At 36.2% G+C, this 21,801-nt stretch overlaps 4 protein-coding genes across 4 annotated transcripts; all 4 read right to left on the reverse strand.

Annotated features, from left to right (window-relative positions):
- Positions 1-114: 114 nt before the first annotated feature.
- Positions 115-2,798, reverse strand: LOC116350398 (centrosomal protein of 131 kDa-like). The gene is made up of 7 exons (XM_031782188.1): positions 2,700-2,798; positions 2,573-2,630; positions 2,326-2,506; positions 2,149-2,264; positions 1,755-1,973; positions 216-1,675; positions 115-157 (listed from the first exon to the last, which is right to left on the reverse strand). The coding sequence occupies exons 1-6, from the start codon at positions 2,723-2,725 to the stop codon at positions 218-220; spliced, it is 2,058 nt and encodes a 685-aa protein (XP_031638048.1). The 5' UTR covers positions 2,726-2,798; the 3' UTR covers positions 115-157; positions 216-217.
- Positions 2,799-3,853: 1,055 nt separating this feature from the next.
- LOC116350307 (protein kinase C-binding protein 1-like) lies at positions 3,854-6,447 on the reverse strand. The gene is made up of 6 exons (XM_031782063.1): positions 6,266-6,447; positions 6,146-6,203; positions 5,890-6,082; positions 5,495-5,826; positions 4,089-5,426; positions 3,854-4,013 (listed from the first exon to the last, which is right to left on the reverse strand). Exons 1-5 carry the CDS (start codon positions 6,445-6,447, stop codon positions 4,095-4,097), a joined length of 2,097 nt encoding a protein of 698 aa, XP_031637923.1. The 3' UTR covers positions 3,854-4,013; positions 4,089-4,094.
- A 792-nt stretch (positions 6,448-7,239) lies between these two features.
- LOC116350422 (girdin-like) lies at positions 7,240-8,707 on the reverse strand. Its single transcript, XM_031782215.1, has 3 exons — positions 7,771-8,707; positions 7,461-7,667; positions 7,240-7,372 (listed from the first exon to the last, which is right to left on the reverse strand). The coding sequence occupies exons 1-3, from the start codon at positions 8,692-8,694 to the stop codon at positions 7,352-7,354; spliced, it is 1,152 nt and encodes a 383-aa protein (XP_031638075.1). The 5' UTR covers positions 8,695-8,707; the 3' UTR covers positions 7,240-7,351.
- Positions 8,708-11,147: 2,440 nt separating this feature from the next.
- LOC116350308 lies at positions 11,148-21,189 on the reverse strand. The gene is made up of 16 exons (XM_031782064.1): positions 21,051-21,189; positions 20,519-20,727; positions 20,400-20,457; positions 20,141-20,336; positions 19,748-20,073; positions 18,140-19,681; positions 15,761-15,948; positions 15,641-15,698; positions 15,390-15,579; positions 14,987-15,318; positions 13,172-14,914; positions 12,369-13,105; positions 11,943-12,070; positions 11,757-11,865; positions 11,625-11,659; positions 11,148-11,416 (listed from the first exon to the last, which is right to left on the reverse strand). The coding sequence occupies exons 1-11, from the start codon at positions 21,105-21,107 to the stop codon at positions 13,178-13,180; spliced, it is 4,893 nt and encodes a 1,630-aa protein (XP_031637924.1). The 5' UTR covers positions 21,108-21,189; the 3' UTR covers positions 11,148-11,416; positions 11,625-11,659; positions 11,757-11,865; positions 11,943-12,070; positions 12,369-13,105; positions 13,172-13,177.
- Between the last annotated feature and the right edge of the window lie 612 nt (positions 21,190-21,801).

A 21,801-nucleotide genomic window follows, 5' to 3' on the forward strand; every position in this document is an offset into this window, starting at 1 on the left:
TAATTTGAAATTAAATTAAAAGATGAAGTCTTCGACTTAAAATTGAATTGAAGTTGCTATGCAACTCTTTGTGTGGTTGTCTCGTGGTCAAAAAGACGATGAACGATGTATCTATAACTGAAAAAAGAACCACTCTGTCTCCAAATGACATAAGTACCTAAAACGTCAAATTATTTAACTAAAGTTCAATTTTTCTACTCCAAACAGTTCCTCACCTTCACTCATTTTCAATGAAAAGAGCTTTAAATTTCGACTTGAAGTCATCAATGGCGCATTTTGTTTCCTCCTCCAGGTCCTTTTGATGTTGTTCGCGAATGGCATCCAACCAAGCTTGCTGCTCTTCTTCCATTTTTTCTTTAAGCTCCTTCATCATTTTCTGATGGCCCACCTCAAGATTTGCGCGTACTTTTTTCAACGATTTCTTGTGCTTTTCTTTCAAACGTTTCATCTCCTCGTTTGTTTTGGCCACCGCATTTTTCGCGTTCATATTCTCAGCGGTCATGGCTTGAATTTTTGCCTGCAATTGCTCAATAACCGTTTGATTTTCATTTTGAGTTTCTTCGCGTAAGTGATTCATATCTTCCATATCGACGGCGTGATCGTTTCGCATTCTGGCCAACACATCCTCATGTTTGGCTGTAATATTTTTCACATGTTCCGATAATTCTTGCAGCTCGTCTTTCAAACAGTCGTAATCATTGGATTCGTCTGGTTTTTGCTGTTCATTTTGAATGACTTCCTTTTCCGCCATCGCTTGCTCGTGTGACTCTTTCAATTTGGCCATTTCGTTGGCGTGTACAATTGCCGCATTGGTCAATGCTTGCTCTGCTTCTTCCCTTTCTCGCACCACTTCCGATGTAAGTGCTTGTATTTTATCGTTCAAGTCTTGGATCATACTTTCGTATGCAGCGTATTTCTCTTGCGATGTTTTCAAATCATTTTGCAAGGCTGCGAATTTCACCTCGACTATCTTTTCGAAATGCGTGGCACTGGTTTCCATGGTTTGAGACATTTGTGCCATTTCACTATGGAAAGAGTGTACCAATTCCTGAACAAATGAAGCGGCAACACGGGGCGGAGATTCGACGATCGATGGTGAACTGGACTCGACGAAACCTGAATCATTTGCAACGGTCATGCCATATTGGTGATCGTGTTCAATGTATCTTTCCACAACATCATCGCTATTTTTCGATGAGACGCGCTGTTTCTTGAGTGGAATTTCGAGATCAATGTCGGTTTCAACGCTAACGTTGTCACCATTCGCGTTTGTAAGGACTTTTTTCTGTGCTGTGCTTTTTCTTTTTGGGGCCGACTTTCGTGGTTTCCGAACTGTATTTTTGCTCTCGACTCCGATGGCATTATCATTTTCACTGCTGTCAGGGCTGTAGCTTTCATCGCCACTAGCACTATCATAGTCATCATTACTGTTACTCTCATCGCTGAAGCTACTCGTAGAGTACGTTTCGTCGCTATCCATTTCGCTACTGCCAGTGTTTTCATCTTGGCATTGTGGGCTTGGTGGATCTTGGTCATCCGAAGATGTGTCAATGTATTTCGGATACATTGATTTCATGTGTTTTGTCAGTCGATTTCCATAGAATCGAGTTCCTTTCTTGGCCAATCGGAAAGCACCAAACTTTTTACCGGCGTTTGTTGTGTATGCCTTCACTTCCTGACAAGCGCAAAAATACAAGGAGTAAAAAAATCTTTGAAAATTCCGCATAATTCTTCCTCGACCAATTCTGTCTTACCTTCAATACGCTTTCCACGTTGAATTTGTCATATGCCGGAGCCTCTCTCGAGTACAAATAGCAATTCTCTGCCGAAATGTTGACGAAATCCGAATTGTCACCGTCAAAGCGAATGACTTTGAATTGATCACCATTTACGAGGCTGATCAGTTTGACTGGCCAGTACTTGCGGCAATTCAAGCCACGTGTCCATAGCACGATATGTGGCTTGCTGCATACCTAAGGGGAGAATCACAAAAGAAAAGAATAAAATTTAAAATAATCGATAAGTAATCGGAAACATATAATCTCATACGTAATACATATATTACAATTAATGTATGAATGTGAATGACGATAATCGAAACTAATCGAAAAATAATCGTAAAACAATAAATAATAATTTGCTGCATACCATTAGCTGCCACATTTTCGTATGTTTGTGCTGGTTTTCATAACATTCAGCACAACCTTTTTCGATATTCTCGACTTGAGCTCGGCAATATGCCACCAAATTTTTCGCAATGTCACCTGAAATAGCAAAATAAACACGTTTGTCAACGGTCAAGAGGTATTGATGACATGATCTTACATAGTGATGCCAATGAGATTCGGCCAAGTATCTTGATGTTGTGCCAAATACGTTCGGCGTCAACGATGAATTCCACAAAACTATCGTAGAGTTGATCTTCGGCTTTCTTTTTCATTTCGAGCAAGTCAATGGGATTGCTTATGTTGGTCATTATTTCCAACTCGGACTGCAAGTTTTGGAACTATAAAATAACATCAATAAATTATTATTACTTATATCAATTCTAACTGTACGACAAAGATCTCACAGTAGGATTCATCAAAATATCGTCCATTGTGTATTTCAGCAAATCCAAAATCGATTGTCTAAAATAACAAGAGATAAAAATTAGCATGGAACTTTTGTTTTGTGATCGAACACACAACGGTACATACTTTCCCTCAAAATCATGTTTTGACATTTCCAAATCGTTGCATATCGGACATTGCCAGTCGGCTTGACCAAAAAGCGGCTTTTCAAAGTCATCCAGACACTTGCCGTGGAACGAGCGGAAGCATTTTGAACAACTGTGTCGTGACGACCTTTTGTCACATTTCCAACAATACATACCACGAGACGATTCCTGAAAATTCAAACGGAACATTCGATATAAATTTGTTAACGGCACCTTCAAGCATGATGCTTGAGAGATGAACAGACAAAAATTACGCCTCTCTCAATTACTTTGTGCTGTTGACTCAACAACAAATACCTTTCTCACACTAGACGTGAGGAAAAGTAGAAAAAAGTATTGAAATAACTATGAAACAAGTAAACTGGTGTCAATTTGTGTATCACAACCTCAGAAATAAACTGTGCTTATTATAAAATGGATATAATTTTGTTCAGTCTATGCAATTATGTAGGAAACTGGTTTTTGATTCATTTCTTGTCAGGGGACTTAAGTTACTGTACTAAATTGTTTCTACTTACCACTCCCGAGTGTGGTTGGCCCGGAATTTCAACACCATTTTGTTGCTTTATTTTCATCTTTGATGAAATTTATGACTTTTTGTCAGGTGTTCACGAGAAAAATCTATCAAAATTGAATTTTCTTTAATATTTTTAATGGTGACTGTACTTATTTTCGTGTTTTCTGATATCACTGCGATTATACTGAATCTCGGAGCGCAGTTTTCTACAACCTCTTTCGTTCTCGCGGTCTTTTCAACTGGAACTGTCAGTATGCATAGCACTTTACTGCACCGCACAACGACCACGGTGAATGAGTTCAATGAAAAGGGTCGTTTTATGCCGTCACAATATAAATTTCGAAATTCGAATTCATATTCATATTGGGATGCAAAATGTAACGCTCCTTTTCGAATTTGTCGAGTTGTTTTCGAGACAGTCCTTTTCGAATTTGTGAGTTTTGGCAAAAGAGATTGAATCATGGAAAATATCACATCATTTTAATTCGAAAGCATTAATAACAACGGATCGATGATATCGATAGAAATAAGCTTTATTGGTGAATTGTTTCCAAAATGACGCCTTAAGACGGTCAACGTATACATTTTTGGAATGAAAACTAAGTTAATGATTTATTGTATGGAGTGTGTTGAAGACTAGGTTGAAGAAATTGCTGATTTATTCTTTGTTTCTCTGCTGTTTATCCTAATTTTTAATGAAATTATGCTGTATGATGGAATGTCCTTTTGGAATTTTTATGTCCGCGTAATGTATGGTCTTCGTTTTAAAAATGGTACCTGTAATATTAACATTCGATTGCTTAAATAATGTTCAAACACAAATTTTCTAATTATAAATTTTGGTATACTCACCACTGTTCATGGTTTTGGAACAAGGGCCGGACTTTTAATGTCACTTGCGACATGTTCCTTTCCGTCCACCAGATCCTTTGTAGGTGATTCCTGGCTTTCAGCCAATTCTTTTTTCAAATTATTTTTTGGTTCTTCCTTTTGGTCGGAATCAAGATTTTCGCGCATTTCTTCATCGGATTTTTCTTGCTTTATGCTTGAAGCCACCACTTCTTCGCTGGCATTTGCGATTTTATGACTCATGACTTGGATTTGTGCCAACAAGTCCTTCTTGGTTTGTTCGTGTGATTGATTTTCGGCGATTAATTGTTTGAGTGATTTATTCAGATTTGCAATTTCAATGGCATGCTTCTTTTTCAAATTGGCCAATGTGTCCTTTGTAACTGAATTTTCTAGCGCCCGTTTGAATGTGAGAAGTTCCATTTTTTCAGTCAAGCTCTTGTTCATTTTTTCGTATTCAGCGATTTTCTTTTTCGAAAAAATCAGTTCCTTTTGTACGGCTTCAAATTTGAGTGTGCTTGTCATTTCGTCGATTTGTGAATCAATGCCTTGTGTAGAGTTTGCTTTGCTTTGACCAGGTGAAGATTCGACGACCGATGATGATGTTAAACTGGAGTTGTTAAAACCTGAATCGTCTGCAAAACTAGTGTCATATTGATGGTCGTGTTGAACCGTTTCTAGCACACCATAAATGATTTCGTTTTCCGAGGAGATACGCTGTTTCTTCGTTGGAATTTCTGCATCCATATCGGCGTCAGTTTTGTCAATAATGTTGCCATCGGTGCTACGATTTGCTGGTATTTCTTTCGATGTCGTGCTTTGACATTCTGACGAGAGACGCCGCTTCATATCTTGAGTCAAATTCGTACTGGTGGCATCATCAATTTCGGTGGTGTTGACGGAATCTTTATTGGAGCTGTCAATGGAACCGTCATCTTGTTTACCGTCAATGGAACTATCACTTCTGTCCATTTTGCTGTTATTGTCCTCTTTGGGCCATTGGATGAACGGATGGCTTGGCTGATATCGTTTATTCGCACTTAAATCTTCAATGCTGTTTTCATCCTCGCTGCTTTCTTCATCCTCACTGGAGCTAGTGGCACTTCCAATGCTTTCTTCATAATATTCACTAGAGTCAATGTCAACATCACTAAAGTAATTGTCCATTTCTGTGAAGTCACTTTCGATGCCGTCCAAATTGTACGGGCACGGCCCATCGTAGTCTGGAAATGTTGCCTTCACGCGTATGGCGAGTTTATTTTGATAGAATCGAGTTCTTTTCGAAGCCAACCAGAATCGGCCAAATTTTTTCTCGGCGTTTTCAATGTATGACTTCACTTCCTGAATAAAAAGAAGAATAAGAATTCTTTATATTTTGTCTTTTTCCATCCCGTTTACTTCTTTCTTACCTTTAGTTCGCGTTCCAAGTTGTATTTACCGTATGCGGGCGAATCTCTCGAGTACAAGTAGCAATTGTTCGCCAAAATGTTGACGAAATCTGAACTACCGCTACCAAAGCGAACGACTTTGATTTGCTCCGCATTTACAATCGAGATTAGTTTAACCGGCCAGTATTTTCGGGCATTCAAATCGGTTGTCCAAAGTATTATGTGAGGTTTTCTGCAAGCTAAAAATTGCCATTCTTCCGGATATTTGTGTCTGTTTTCATAGCAATCAGAACAACCTTCAATATTCTCGATTTGAGTTTCGCAAAATTCCACCAAACCGTTGACAGTTTCAGCTGAAAAATTGAAATAAATTTGCTTTAAATTTGAACCATAAAGAAATATTGGCATAATCGTACATAGAGATGGTGATGGCAACCAGCGACGTATGCCGATATTATGTAAAATACATTCAATATCAACGGCGAATGCTTCCAAACTATCGTAGAGGCCTTCATCGGCCTTCTTTTTCATTTTTATCAAATCCACTGGGTTGACGATTTCAGCGCTTTTATTGAAGAAGTTCTCCAACTTTTGTTGCAACTGTCGAAACTATATAGAAATTAAAGAATACATTTGGATATTTCCTTTTTATGACAAAGAGCATTAACTCACAGCGGGCTTTTCCAAAATATCAGCTATGGTGTACTTGAGCAAATCCAGAACCGATTGCCTTTTAAAAGAAAAATAAATCGTCAATTTTCATGATTGAACCTCAATTAATTCGTCACTTACTTTCCGACAAAATTTGCTTTTGAAGTTTCCAGATCGATACATATCGGACATTGCCATCCGGCTCGGCCAATACGAAACCTTTCATCTTTCACACAGTCTTTGTGAAATGAACGGAAACAGTTCCAGCAATTATATTTGGCGGAGTCTATGTTACATTCCCAGCAATACTTGTCGTGAGCCATTTCCTTAAACATCAAACGAAACATTCGATATGCATTAGAAGGAGTATGAATTTTTTGAAGATATAAAGACAAATTATAGTTTCACGGAATTTTTCCAAAAAAAATAATTCATTGTTTTAAGTAAAATCAAATTGGTGCCAGTTCTTGTCACTGGTCCCTAAGATATCTACTTACTGCTCTTCGATGTAATTGAATTGCGTTCGGGAGTCCATCACTCTCTTGATTACCTGTTTCCATCTTTAGTTTGAATTTGTAACTTTTTGTCGAGAAAAATTCACCAAAATTGTATTTTTCGTATTTTTAATGGACACAATATTTATTTTTGTGTATAAGTCATCAGTTTATAGAAGCTCTGCCGTAGTCGCATTGATTTCAATTAGAACTGTCAATACACATACCATGATACTGCACTACAGTGTAGTGTCTACACAAGGACTGTAATGAATGAGTTCAATGAAAATGTCGTTTCATGACGTTGATCAGCGAATATGAATTTCGAACCCATTTTTATGATCAATCATAAGAAATCATTTATTTTATCGATTCATTTTTACAATTTTTCATATTTTTTTTAAATCAATTTTTAGTAATTTTAGGCTAAAATGATGTATTGAATGATTTGCTGTTGATGTAATTCAATTCATGATCGATTTAACATGAATTTGATGAATTTTATGATAAATCTAAATCTAACTCTCGATAAATTGTATTCGATTTCATTAGGCGACTTTCGCAATTAATTAAAAAAATGGCATGACTCATGAGAATAGAGAATCATTTCGATTTGCTCGATATTAAAACCAAGAACGGTCGTTTTGAGGCGGTTAACATATAAATATTTTGAAAAGAAACAAAGTTTGAAGGTGGAATTGGGTATTGAAGTTGCTGGTTTTATCCTCATCTTTTATGGAATTGGTGTGTTTACCTGTAATGATTCATTAATTTTCGATATTTGTATAAATTAAATGAATTGATTTATTTCTCGATTTTCAATCCCAAAAATTCTATCTCACCTGCATTCTTTGATGTGAACTTAAATTTGCAATGATGCCTTTATATTGGCTTTGAAGGTAACTGATGGTTTTTTGGTTGGCACACTCTTTTTTAATCATTTCTTGTTCATGCTCCCTTTCCAATTTATTTTTAAGTTCTTCCATCGCCTTTTGATGATCGGCTTCAAAATTTTCGCGCAATTCTTCGATCGATTTTTCATAGCTTACCTGGGGTTTATCAGAAGAATAGAATGAAAAAAAAAAAACGGAAATAGAATCGAAGGAATGGATCAGAATTGTAGAACAATAGAATAGTAATTTCATAGCTTACTCTTAAATCGGCCATGATGGTTTCAGTTCGAGCCGATGTATTTTTCAAGCTCAGAATCATTGCATCTCGTCCACGCAGTGTCTTCTTCAATTCCTCATTCCTTTTTTCCAATCCATCGATTTCATCTTGTGATTTTTCTTGTCCCAGTAAGTTATCGATCATCACTTGTTTTTCACGGAGAGTTTGAAGATTTTTGGACTGTATTTCGGCCAATTTTAGATGATTCTCTTCCAATATGCCAATTTCTTCGTTTGCCTTGGCCAGTACTTTCTTCTTTTCAGAAGTCATGATTTCAATTTGTGCCACTAAGCCATCGATCTTTTTTTGATTTGCAGTGACTTCTTGTTGATGTTTTTGATTCAATATTTTTATCTCGTTGGCATGATCATTCTTCAAATTGGCCAATGAATGTTTTGCTTCGGCGTTTTCTAGAACCTTTTCTAGATTTTTAATGTTTTGAATTTGTGCCGACAGTTCTTCCAGTTTCTTAGCACATTCTTCTTTAGCTTTTTGATTTCCGGTTTGAATAATTTGGCGCTGTTGTTCGGCCGATTTTCGATGATTTTCTTCCAAAATGGCAATTTCTTCTTTTGCCGTGGCCACTGCTTCCTCTGTTTCAGAAGTCATTATTTCAATTTGTGCCACTAGGTCAGCAATAATTGTTTGTTTTGCAGTGACTTCTTGTTGATGATTTTGATTCAATGTTTTTATCTCGTTGGCATGATCATTCTCCAAATTGGCCAATGATTGTTTTGCTTCCGCGTTTTCTCGAACTATTTCATTTGTAATGATTTGAATTTGCGTTGCAACTTCTTCCACTTCCTTCCGGGACTCAGCACGTTCTTCTTTTGCTTTTTGATATTTGATTTGGAAGCTAAGATGATCAGCAAGTAATTGCTCGTGTACTAGTTGCAGTTCTGCCATTGCATCCGGAAACGCTTCTTTATTTCGATCTAGTTCCGATGTGACGACTTGTAGCTTATCGTTTAAATCCTTGATCACTCTTTCGTATTCAGCGTTTTTTTCTTTGGAAACTTTCAGTTCATTGTGTACGGCTTCAATTTTGACTTGATTCGTTTTTTCGAAATTTATGGCTTCAGTTTGCATGATTTGTGAAAAATTTGTTATCGATTGTACCCAATCGTGAACGGTGGCTGACGAGTTGCAACCAGGTGGTGAGGTGGAATCAGCCAAACCGGAATCATTTGCAATACTCGTGTCATATTGGTGGTTGTCTTGAATGATCACTGCCACAGTATCATTTTCGACTTCATTTTCCGAAAACATACGCTGTTTCTTCGTTGGAATTCCTGTATCCATATCGGTGTATTCAATGAAGTCTTGACTGTCAGGCATAGTATTGATTTGAACATCAATGTCCTCTGAAGAGACACATCGTTTCCAACTTGGAATCATAGTGCCACTGTCACTCTCATCTTCATTTGAATTATCAATTTCCATGTCAATTTCATCGAAGTCAGTACTGTTTTCACTGTCATCAGTGCTCTCTTCACTGGAGCTTCCACTATTTTCTTCAGAATGTTCAATATAGTCACTATCGTCTTCAATGGAGTCAATGATATCGTAACTAACTGTACCATTCTCCCTTTCTTCATCATTTGGGTCTAGACCATATGGGCATGGCCCATTGTAATCCGGATACATAGCCTTAACATGAGTGTCGATTTGGTTTCGTAGGAACCGAGTTCCAATCGAAGCCAAATGGAAAGTGCCAAACTTTTTCTCGGCGTTTGCTATGTATGACTTCACTTCCTGACATGAGACGAAAAAAAGAAGAAAACATTTTATTTTTGTCTTTTTCCACCCCGTTTACGTTTTTCTTACCTTTAGTTCGCATTCTAAGTTGTGTCTACCATATGCGGGCGAATCTATCGTGTACATGTAACAATTGTTCGCCAAAATGTTGACGAAATCCGAACTGTGGCCATCAAAGCGAACGACTTTTATTTGTTTATCATTTACAATCGATATTAGTTTAACCAGCCAGTATTTTCGGTCACCGAAATTCTTTGTCCATAGCACGATATTCGGCTTGCTACACGCCATGAAACGCCATTCTTCCGGGTATTTGTGTCTGTTTTCATAACATTCGGCACAACTTTTGATGTTTTCGATTTGTGCCTTACAAAATTTCACCAAATCTTTGACAACTGAAGAATTGAAACAAAAATTAAAATCTATTTGCTCCAAGCTGAAACTCATAATAAGGAGTGGAGAAGAACAAATCATACGGAGTTTTTGGATATCTGATGATCGTCGGTCGGTGTAAATATTGTGGAAAATACATTCGGCATCAATGATGAATGCTTCCAAACTATCGTAGAGGCGATCATTGACCTTCTTTATCATTTGTATAAAATCGACTGGGTTGACAGCATCAGCACTGTTATTGACGAAATACTTCAAGATGTCTTGGACCATGAATTTTTTAAAAATATCGGCTTTGGTGTACTTGAGCAAATCTAGAACTGATTGCCTTTTGAAATGAGAGAAAAAAATTAATCGAGTCATTTCATGATCGAACAAAAACTTCGTTATTCAAATTAATTTTCACTTACTTTCCGACAAAATCAAACTTTGAATTTTCCAAATTAATACATATCGGACATTTCCATTCGGCTTGGTTAATGCAAAGCTTTTCATGTTTTTTCAGACAATTTCGGTGAAATGAACGGAAGCATTTCCAACAATTGTTCTTCTGAACGTGCTTTGAAATGGCTCGGTTGCATTTCCAACAACACTTATCGTGAACAATTTCCTAAAACACCAAACGAAACATCATTACATAAATTAGATCTACCAATGCAAAAGGAGACCATTGGATACAAAAAGAGTAATTCAATAAGCAAAAGATAGAGAGAGAAATTTTTAAGTATATTTGTTAATTTGTGCTCTGTCGTGCTTGTTGCAACGCCGAATTGAGTTGGACCGAACATGAATCAAGCAAGTTTTGGTTTTACTTACTGCTCTTTGGCGCGGTTGACTCATGTTTGGGGTTTCATCTTGATCATCTGGTTCCATCTTTGATGTAATCGGTTCTTATTGACTTTTTGTCATGTAACGGTAAGAAATACCCACCAAAATTGAATTTTTTCTATTTTTATTGGCGATTGTACTTATTTTCGTGTAAAAGCAAATTATACTGTATCTTGGTGCGTAGTTTATACAACCTTTGTCGCTCTCGCGTTCTTTTCAACTAGAACTGTCAATATGCATAGCACCTCACTGCAGTGCACAAGGAGCATAATGAATGAGTTCAATGAAAATGTCGTTTTATGCAATCAAAAGAAACCATTTATTTTATCGATTTATTTTTTTTTTTATTTCAAGCTACAATCTTGGGAATGATGAATCTAAATCTAATGTTCGGCATTGTATTCGATTTCATTACATTGGATCATTAGGAGACTTTTTTCTCGCTATTAATTAATTTGAATAAAAATGGCCCGAGTCATGAGAATACAGAGTCACTTCGATTTTTTCGAGATTAAAAACAAGAACAGTCCAAGAAATACATTTTATTTGGAAATCAATTTGAGAAATAATGGTCGTTTTGCTGGTCTATCCCCATCATTTATAGAGTTGGTGTTTGATGCTTTTCGGAATTTTAGTGTTTCATGACTACCTAAGGGGAGAATCACAAAAGAAAAGAATAAAATTTAAAATAATCGATAAGTAATCGGAGAATAATCGAAAAATAATCGGAAACATATAATGAAAAAATTGCAAAGCAATAGCCACAACAACAATAATGTCCAGCAATTGCTTTGAATTGAGATTTGGTAGTTGTAATCGCGATTCTGTGGAAGAGAATAAAAAAAATACTAGCTTACTATAGAATAGTACTTCTGGGTCTGCTGGTCACTACCTAGATACATACAATAACAGAAAAACAAACAATGAACATAAATTGCAGTAGATGAAATTAAATGAAAGCAATGAAATTGATTCGAATTGAAACATACCCCCCGGGAACGACCGCAGATACATTTCTTTAACTTTATGCTAAAGTTAACTTTGGTTGCCGGAAAGAATACGACTGCGGACCGGTTCGTAGTTTGGGCAAAATAGAAACTGAACGATACAAATTCGATACGATAGAATTAAAATTCATTTCACAATGAAGAAAATGCAATGCAAAAAAAACTTACCGATCCTTTGTATTCATATTTTCCGGGTTCTGACATCGTTGTGGTCGGTTTGTGAACGATTACCAGTGTAAGAACTAAAAATGTGTCCATATTCTTCTTCGACATTTGATGTGTTCGATTTGTTGTTCCTGCCAATGAATGAATGTTGAAAACAAAAAAAAATATTTGAAAAAAAATCTTAAAAAAAGATTCAATTGCATATCGTAGTCAAAGTGGGCTTTGAAAAATCATGAAAAACTGCGTCGCACTATTGGCTAACGATACCCGTAATCCACTGTGCGCAATGATGAAATTCATGATTTAACATGATTTTGTATTGTGTTCAATGTGTTTCTCTCTATCTCAATCTAATTCTAGCATGTAGTCAATTTTTTGTAAAAAAATTCGAAAATTCTGTTTAATATTATATTTTAAAATAATACTTACCGAACACCTTTTTTGGAAAAACCGACAAAAATCCAATTCGAGAGAATATTTCACTTTCAATGCAAACTGAAAATTTATGCGCAGCAATTTTAGTTCTTACACTGATGATGGTTCAAGACGATGTGACTTGTTGCCGACTTGTTGGTTTGAAATGTCGCAATCAAATACACTGTCACACCAACATATTCAAATCGCTTTGTCGTTGACAGTGGCCGATATTGAACAGCGAATGCGTTAGCTACTATGCAAAATATGACAATTGTTACCCCAATGTGATTTCTTGTTGCTGTTGATACAGTTTTCGTTTATCCGTTTGCGCCGCCATGTTGTCGTCGTTGTGACGTTGTTCCGATGCAATGCTACTGTGTGTACAACATTGATTCTTTGTGTGTTGTTCTCTCCACTGCTACTACCAAATCTCAATTTTTTGTCAGCAATCTGTTATATGCTGTTGTGACTTTTGTTTCTTTCGTATGTTTTCTCTTACATTCTAATGGTTCCCCAATCATCTATCATTCACTCACTCACTCATCCACACACACACTCTCTCTCTCTTTTTATTTCACATAGATTCAATTTCCATCATCGTCATTTGACAATCTCATACGTAATACATATATTACAATTAATGACGATAATCGAAACTAATCGAAGAATAATCGCAAAACAATCAATAATAATTAATAAGTAATTTTTAAGTGATTTGCCCCTCGTGACTACCATTTTGAATGATGCATCTGTAGTAAGTCAAAGAATCATATTGGTTTATTTCTCGATTTTTAATACCAAAAACTATATCTCACCAGCATTCATTGATTTGAACTTTGAGTTCCGATGAAGCTCAAAATATTGGCCAATTTACCATCATGCACTTTTTTAAGGTCTTCTATCGCCTTTTGATGATCGGCTTCAAGATTTTTGTGTAATTCCTCGATTGCTTTTGTGTGCTTCTCTTTTAAATCGGCCATTTGTTTTGCTTGTAGAGTTCGTTCAGATGTGATGGTTTCAATATCGGTCGAGAATTGAGCCAGTCTTTCCATCAAATCCTCGTTCTTTTTCTTCAATTCATAGATTTCCTCTTCGGACTTTTTCTGGTCGTTTGCATGCTCTTTTTGTAATTTTATTTCAAATGCTTCCATCGCTTTTTGATGTCCGATTTGAAGAATTTGTCGCTGTTGTTCGGCCGATTTTCGATAATTTTCTTTCAAAATGCCCATTTCTTCGTTTGCCTTGGCCAGTGCTTTCTCCTTTTCAGAAGTCATGATTTCAATTTGTGCCACTAAGCCATCAATCTTTGTTTGATTTGCAGTGACTTCTTGTTGATGTTTTTGATTCAATGTTTTAATCTCGTTTGTAATGGTTTGAATTCGCGTCGACAGCTCTTTCTGGCTTTTAGCAGATTCATCTTTTGCTTTTTGATGTTCGATATGGAATCTCAGTTTCAGATTAGCTAACGCTTGCTTTGCCTGCAATGCTTCTACTTCATTTCGATCTCGTTCCGAAGTGACGATTTGGAGTCTGTCGCTTAATTCCGTTGTCATTCTTTCGTATTCGGCGTTTTTTTCTTTAGAAACTTTCAGTTCATTTTGTAGGGCTTCAAGTTTGACTTGATTAGTCTTATCGAAATTTATGATTTTGGTTTGCACGATTTGTGAAATCGATTGAACTAAATCCTGAACGGTGGCTGCCGAGTTGAAGCTAGGTGGTGAGGTGGAATCGGCAAAACCGGAATCATTTGCAATGCTCATGTCATATTGGTGGCTGTCTTGAATGATCACTTCCAAAGTATCATTTTCAGTCAAGCTCTTGTTCATTTTTTCGTATTCAGTTATTTTCTTTTTCGCAAAATTCAGCCCCTTTTGTACGGCTTCAAAGTTGAGTGTGCTTGTCGTTTCGCAATTTGTTTCATCGATTTGTGAATCAATGCCTTGTGCAGTATGTGCTTTGCTTTGATCAGGTGAAGATTCGACGAACGATGATGATGTTAAACTGGAGTTGTTAAAACATGAATCGTCTGCAACACTAGTGTCATATTGATGGTCGTGTTGAACGGTTTCTAGCGCACCATGAACAATTTCATTTTCCGAAAAGATACGCTGTTTTTTCGTTGGAATTCCTGTATCCATATCGGTATCGGCGTGTTCAATGATGTCTTGACTGTTATTATCAGGCATAGTATTGATTTGAACATCAATGTCCTCTGAAGAGACAAATCGTTTCCGACTTGGAATCGTTGTGCTACTGTCACTCTCATCTTCATTTTCACTGTCGTCAGTGCTTTCTTCACTGGACCTCTCACTATTTTCTTCAGAATATTCAGTGTCATCACTATCGTCTTCAATGGAGTCAGTGATATCGTCACTATCATCACCATTCCCCCTTTTTTCATTATTTGGGTCTAGACCATATGGGCATGGCCCATTGTAATCCGGATACATAGCCTTAACGTGTGTGTCGAGTTGGTTTCGTAGGAACCGAGTTCCAATCGAAGCCAAATGGAAAGTACCAAACTTTTTCTCGGCGTTTGTTATGTATGACTTCACTTCCTGACATGAGATGCAAAAAAGAAGAAAACATTTTATTTTTGTCTTTTTCAACCCCGTTTACTTCTTTCTTACCTTTAATTCGCGTTCCAAGTTGTGTTTACCATATGCAGGAGAATCATCCGAGTACAGGAAGCAATTGTTCGCCAAAATGTTGACGAAATCCGAACTGTGGCCACCAAAGCGAACGACTTTGATTTGTTCATCATTTACAATCGATATTAGTCTGACCGGCAAATATTTTCGGCTACTGAAATGCTTTGTCCATAGCACGATATTCGGCTTGCTACACGCCATGAAACGCCATTCTTCCGGGTATTTGTGTTTGTTTTCATAACATTCGGCACAACCTTCAATATTCTCGATTTGTTCATTACAAAATATCCCCAAACTTTTGGCACTTTCATCTGAAAAATTGAAATAAATTCGCTTCAGATTTGAACCGTCAAAAAGTACTGAAGGCATGAATAAATCTTACATAGATCTGATCCGATCTGACAAAGTAGGCTGATATTGTGCAAAATGCAATCGGCATCCACAACGAATGCTTCTAAACTATCATAGAGGCGTTCATCGGCCTTCTTTTTCATTTGTTTCAAATCGATTGGGTTGACGATTTTTGCACAATTAAATCCCGGTTTCTCTAACTTTTGTTGCAACTTTTGGAACTATAGAAATTGTAGAGTAAGTTAAACTATTTAATTTGTACGACAAAGAGCCTTAAGTTACCTTGGCATTCTGTAAAATGTTGACCATTGTGTATTTGAGCAAATCTAGAACCGAATGTCTGAAAAAAGTAGGAAAAAAAAAATTATTTTCGTGATCTAAAAAAAAACCATGTTCACTCACTTTTCGACAAAATCATTTTTTGACGATTCCAATTCAATACATATCGGACATTCCCAATACGAAGCTTGGCCAATACGAAGCTTTTCATCATTGGCGCAGTCTTTGTGAAATGAACGGAAGCATTTCCGGCAATTGGAAGAGGTACGACCTTTGTCACATGCCCAACAATACTTGTCGTGAGTAAGTTCCTTAAAAATCATACAAATCATTTGATATATTATAAATTGGTTATAATCCAGGATGGAGTCTACAATGTGTGACCTTTCTACAAGTATAAGATATTTCACACAAACAACTAACCAAAAGAGGGACAGAGACATAGAAAATTGAAAGTATATTTGATTACTCTAGAATAAAAACAGCATATTAAATGGTTTTAAATATAGATTTGTTGTTGCAATTCATACAAACTACAATAACAAATCTATGTGAAAAAACGTCTTGTTTCACTTTGATATGCAACCATTTAATATGCTGTTTTTTTGTAGAGCAATCATTTGATAATTTGTGCTTTTCTCCGTCTCTGTCCTACTTGTAATTGCTTCATGCTGTCGAGACGCAAGGAAAATTTTTTATTTCACGGAATTTTGTCGATGCTATACTTTTCAAATAGATTCACACTGCATAAACATTTTTTTAGATTCGATTCAATTTTGATTATATTCTTGTCACGGGTCTCGAATGACTGTAGAGTGTAGGAACTTTTTATCCATCTTTGTACTTACTGCTTTACGCTGTGTTTGGCTAGTGTTTGAAACACCACACTGATTATTTGTTTCCATCTTTCATTCATGTAATCGGTGAGTTTTGTCGTGCAATTTTTTATCGCAAATCAATATTATTTTTATTTAACGAAAATTACATTTATTTTGTGGCACACTAAAATTACGTAGCATTAAAACTTATTGCGCACTATATCGTTCTCACGCTTGCTTCAATTTCAAGAACTGTCAATAAACAACTGCCGATGAATGAGTTCAATGTAAACGTCGTTTTAAGCCGTTGTCGTTGTCCACGATTTAAATGTCAAAAATTCTAGTATTATAATACTAAATTAAATACTATTTATATAAATCAAATTAAATCGTATTTATTTTGTGTAATTACTCAATCAATTTATTCGTTACAAATCTTAGACTCGGCATCCTTTCCAATTTGACCAAAAGATATTTTCTAATTTTTTAAAAATCATATGGAAATCAAATCCATGTGATTGATTTCAATAAATTCAAGACCAAAAATAAAGAGTCTTACAGGAATAAGACTAACTTTTCCGCACGGTGGTAGATGCGTATTTTATTAAGAAAGTTCAACATAATATTTGTTCGATTTTCCAAGCCTTTCAAGCGGCGTAAAGTTCGAGACCAAAAAATATGCTCGGCATCGAAATATTCTTAAATTTAATAGCAGAAGTACTCGAGAAAAGATTTTTCACACTTTCATGATGAACGAAAGACATTTGACATTTGAAAGTATTCTATTTTCTAACAAAACATTTTGACGTAAATTTTGCCATAAAAATTATTTGTGAAACACTTTTCATGAAAAAGTCACAAAAAAATTGGCTCACAAATGGAAAATTTGTATGGGAGGTACCCTAAATTTGATTGAAATTCGTTCAAACTTTCAGAAGGTTGTTTTTTTGTGTAAAAATAGTCTGTGCAAAGTTGTACGTCATTAAGGTAGCATACAGACATGGCTCCCATACAAAAATTCAATTTTTGCGATTTTTTCAAAGAAACTGTAACAAAAATTGATTATATTGACTAAAAATTAACATCGGATTCGGTTTTTTCGTGCCAAAAAACCCCCCAATACATATTTTTGGGTGTTTAAAGTAAAGCATGACTTTTGGACGAAAATTGGACTCTTTTCCATAGGTATCATGAAAGCTCCAGGCATGAAATTTTTTGTGAGATAATCGATGGACACGTTTTGGACAACGTACGATGTGGAAGCGACCCACAACAACCGTGCTCAAACGTCCAGAAAACATGTTTTTGAGGTGTCGTAAATTTTGACCCATTGCAATACTTTCCCCTTACACACTAGGTGTGTGCGGAAACATAATAAGAACGGTTGAACATGAAATAAAAATACTTTATTTGCGATTCGATTTGTAAAACTATGGTCATCACAGTTGAAATGTCAACATAATTTTTTTTGGAAAGGAAACAAATTTTAGGTGGAATCAAGGGTTTGGGTGGCTACTATTCTTCCATAGAATTGGTGTGTGATCCTTTTTGAAATGTTGATGTCACATTTTCGAATCTGTACCTGTAATGAATACATCAAATTTGGACATTGTTTTAATTCTGATCGTCTTAATATTCTTACTATAATATACCGTCTCACCTTTAATTATCGTCTTAGACTTGCGATAAAGTCCTGAAAACGGCTTTCAATGGTATCGATGCTTTGTTGAATGGCACGATCTTTTTCCATCTCCATGCTCTGTTTCATTTCTTCGCAAAACTTGGCAAATTTACCATCATGCTCCCTTTCCAATTCGTCTATTGCTTTTCGATGATCAGTTTCAAGACTTGCTCGCATTATTTCCATTGATTTTATATGCGATTCTCTTAATTCGGCCATTCCATTGTTCGCTTTGGCAAGTGCTTGTTTTGCATTCAAATTTTGTGAATTTAAGACTTGAGTATGTGCCAACAATTCAGCGATCTTCATTTGGTGGTCATTCAGTACCTTCCCATGTGATTCGTTCAATGATGCAACTTCGCTATCATAATTCACTTTTAATTTACGTTCAAATTCATTCATGATTTTTTGATGTCCAATTTCTAGATTTTTTCTCATTTGTTCGGCCGATTTTTTATGATTTTCTCTCATAACGGCCATTGCATTTTTCAGATCAACATTTTCGGAAGTGATGACTTGAATTTGTGCCAGCAAGTCATTGATCTTTGTTTGTTGTGTTTCATTCGACTGTTCCATATTTTCATATTTCCGCTTCAAGGCGTGCGTTTCATTTGTTTGAACATCAAACGTTGACTTGCAGTAAGAGAGCTTTGATTCAGTTGCAGTGAGAGCTTGTTTAATCTTTTCAATTTCATTGGCATAAATATTCTTCGTGTTCGTCATCGTTTGCTGGACTGTTTCATTTGCAATGTTTTTTATTCGATTTAACGAAATATCTCTTTCGGATGTAATGACTTGGATTTTCTCGTTTAAATACTTGATCGTTTTTTCGTATTCAGCAATTTTCTCTTGACAATTTTTCAGATCATTTTCAGTCTTTCCGAAATTTATGGTACCGGTCTGCACAATTTGTGGAACATTGTCTATTATGGAGTGGGCCCATTCCTGAACGGCGGTGACTACGCTGGAACCAGGTGGTGGGATGGATTCGGCCAAACCCGAATCATTGGTCTGTTCGCATTGGTTGTCATGGTCAATGATTTCAACCGCATCAGCAATTTCAACGTCACTTTCCGATAAAATACGTAGTCGCTTCTTTGGAATTTCCGTACCGATATTGAGGTCGCTGTCAGAGTTGTCAATGTCGTCTCTATTGCTATCCTTAAGCGCCGTATTACTTTCGATATCAGCGTGGGTACCGATGTTTTTCGAAGAAAGGCGTCGTTTTCTAATTGGAACCGTTGTGTTACTGCCATTTTCGTTGGTATGATCAATTCCAATGGAGAAGTCGCTGGAGATGTCACTGAAACTACTGAAATATCCACTGTTTTTCCTAGGACTTTCGTTATAGTCATTAGTCGTTACCCTTTGCCGCCCGTCTTCATTATTCCTGGGTTTTAGATCATACGGAAATATGCCATTGTAATCTGGATAAATTTCCTTCACATGCGTAGCCAGTTGCTTTACTTTTAATCGAGCTCCTTTCGCCGCCAAACGAAAAGTTCCAAACTGTTTTTCGGCGTTTGTTATATATAACATCACTTCCTGACAGAAGACATAAAAATCTTTATATTTTCTCCTATTCCTCGTCAGTCAATTTTTTAATAATACCTTGAGTTCGCTTTTCATAGTGAGATATGCCGGAGCCTCGTTCGAGTACAGGTAGCAATTTTTGGACGAAATATTAATGAAATCCGAACTTTCGCCATCAAAGCGAACGACTTTGATTTGTTCATCATTTACAATGGATATTAGTTTGACCGGCAAATATTTTCGGCTACTGAAGTGCTTTGTCCAGAGACAGATATGCAGTTTTTTGCATGCCATTATGGACCATGTGCTCGGATATTTGTGTTTGTTTTCATAACATTCGGCACAGCCTTTGATGTTCTCGATCTGTGCCTCACAAAATTTAACCAAATTGTTGACGGTTTCACCTGAAAAATTGAAATACAAATTAAAATCTACTTGCTCCGAGTTGTAATAAAATGAGGAAAATCATACGTAGAGATGATGACGATGGTAACCAGCGACGTATGCCGATATTGTGCAAAATACATTCGGCATCAACGGCGAATGCTTCCAAACTATCGTAGAGGTGATCATCAACCTTCTTTTTCATTTTTATCAAATCCACTGGGTTGATAACATCAGCACTGTTATTGACGAAATTCTCCAATTTTTGTTGCAGCTCTTGGAACTATATCGAAATTAGAGAATATATTTGGATATTTCGTTTGTGCAACAAAGAAACTGAACTCACTTTGGCATTCTGTAAAATATCGGCCACGGTGTATTTGAGCAATTCTAGAGCCGATTGCCTATTGAAGTGGGACAGAAAAATTTATCGAATTTCTTAAAATTTCATTAATTTTCACTCACTTCCCGACAAAATCATTTTTTGACGATTCCAATTCAATACATATCGGACATCGCCATTCGGCTTGGCAAACTTTTTCATCGTCTTCCAGACACGCGCCGTGAAATGAACGGAAGCATTTCGAACAATTGTATCGGATGCGCCATATCCAGCAGTGATATTCTGTACGGTTTGTGTCGCATTCCCAACAATACTTGTCGCGGGCAATTTCCTTGAATTAGATATAAAATTATAAATGGAGCATCATCACCATTATACACAAAAAAACGCGTGTTAGCAACTCAATTGTCATGTCATGTTCAATCATAAACGAGAACTGGAACGAGAGAGACGAAAATCGAAGTATCCCGCGAGATACGCGTAAACACTATTTTCTTCTAGTGCGCAATACGGTTTTCGCCGAACTCTGGCATTACTATTCTCAAATAGATTTTATTTATTTCTTTCTTTCACAACACTCTTAAATTCCACTTCAAATTAGATTCAATTTGATTTTGGTACTTGTCACAGGCTGTAGGCACATTTTTTACTTACTGCTCCACGCTGTGTTTGACTCGTATTTGTGGTTTCACCATACATTTGATTATCCATTTTTTTAGTGTTTCGTGACCTTTTGTCGATAATTTCTATCGCAAATAACTTTTGAATATAATTAAATAATGAATATTTAAGTTGATTTATATCAGAACTAAGCTCTCGGCACCACTGTTCGCAGACTTGTTCTGTTCACAACTGTCATTATATGTCACGACGATTAGTATATTGGATACGTTTAATGAAAGCAATTTATTTCAATAGTATGATACGCAATTGCGAATGAACCAGAGTCGTGCAACCAAATTTTTTTTTATAGATTTTGTTGTTGATAATTAAACAATGCTAAATAAGCAAGAGAGTTTTATAAATCCATCGATTTAATTTATGTAAACTTAAAATTCTGTAGTTCTGAAAAAAACAACCTCTGCAAATTTTCACATGATTACGATTCCATACAAGCATTGAAAAGTCTATCAGAAATTATATGTATCGCAAAACTTATATCAGATTCAGTTTTCTCATGAATTCATATTTACGGTAAGAGATACTTGACGGCCTAAGAAGAAAACAATAACATACAGAATATTCTGCAAAAAGACGAATACAAATTTATGTGAGCAAAAACCAAATATACAAACAGACAGCGCAAAGGTAAAACAGCCTACTTACATAAGAAACACATGTAAGTAGGCTGTTTTACTTTTGCGCTGTCTGTTTGTATATTTGGTTTTTGCTCACATAAATTTGT

Source organism: Contarinia nasturtii, unplaced genomic scaffold (genome assembly GCF_009176525.2).
Source record: "Contarinia nasturtii isolate CC-2019 unplaced genomic scaffold, AAFC_CNas_1.1 Cnas_scaffold_4084, whole genome shotgun sequence".
Classification (NCBI taxonomy): Eukaryota; Metazoa; Arthropoda; class Insecta; order Diptera; family Cecidomyiidae; genus Contarinia; species Contarinia nasturtii.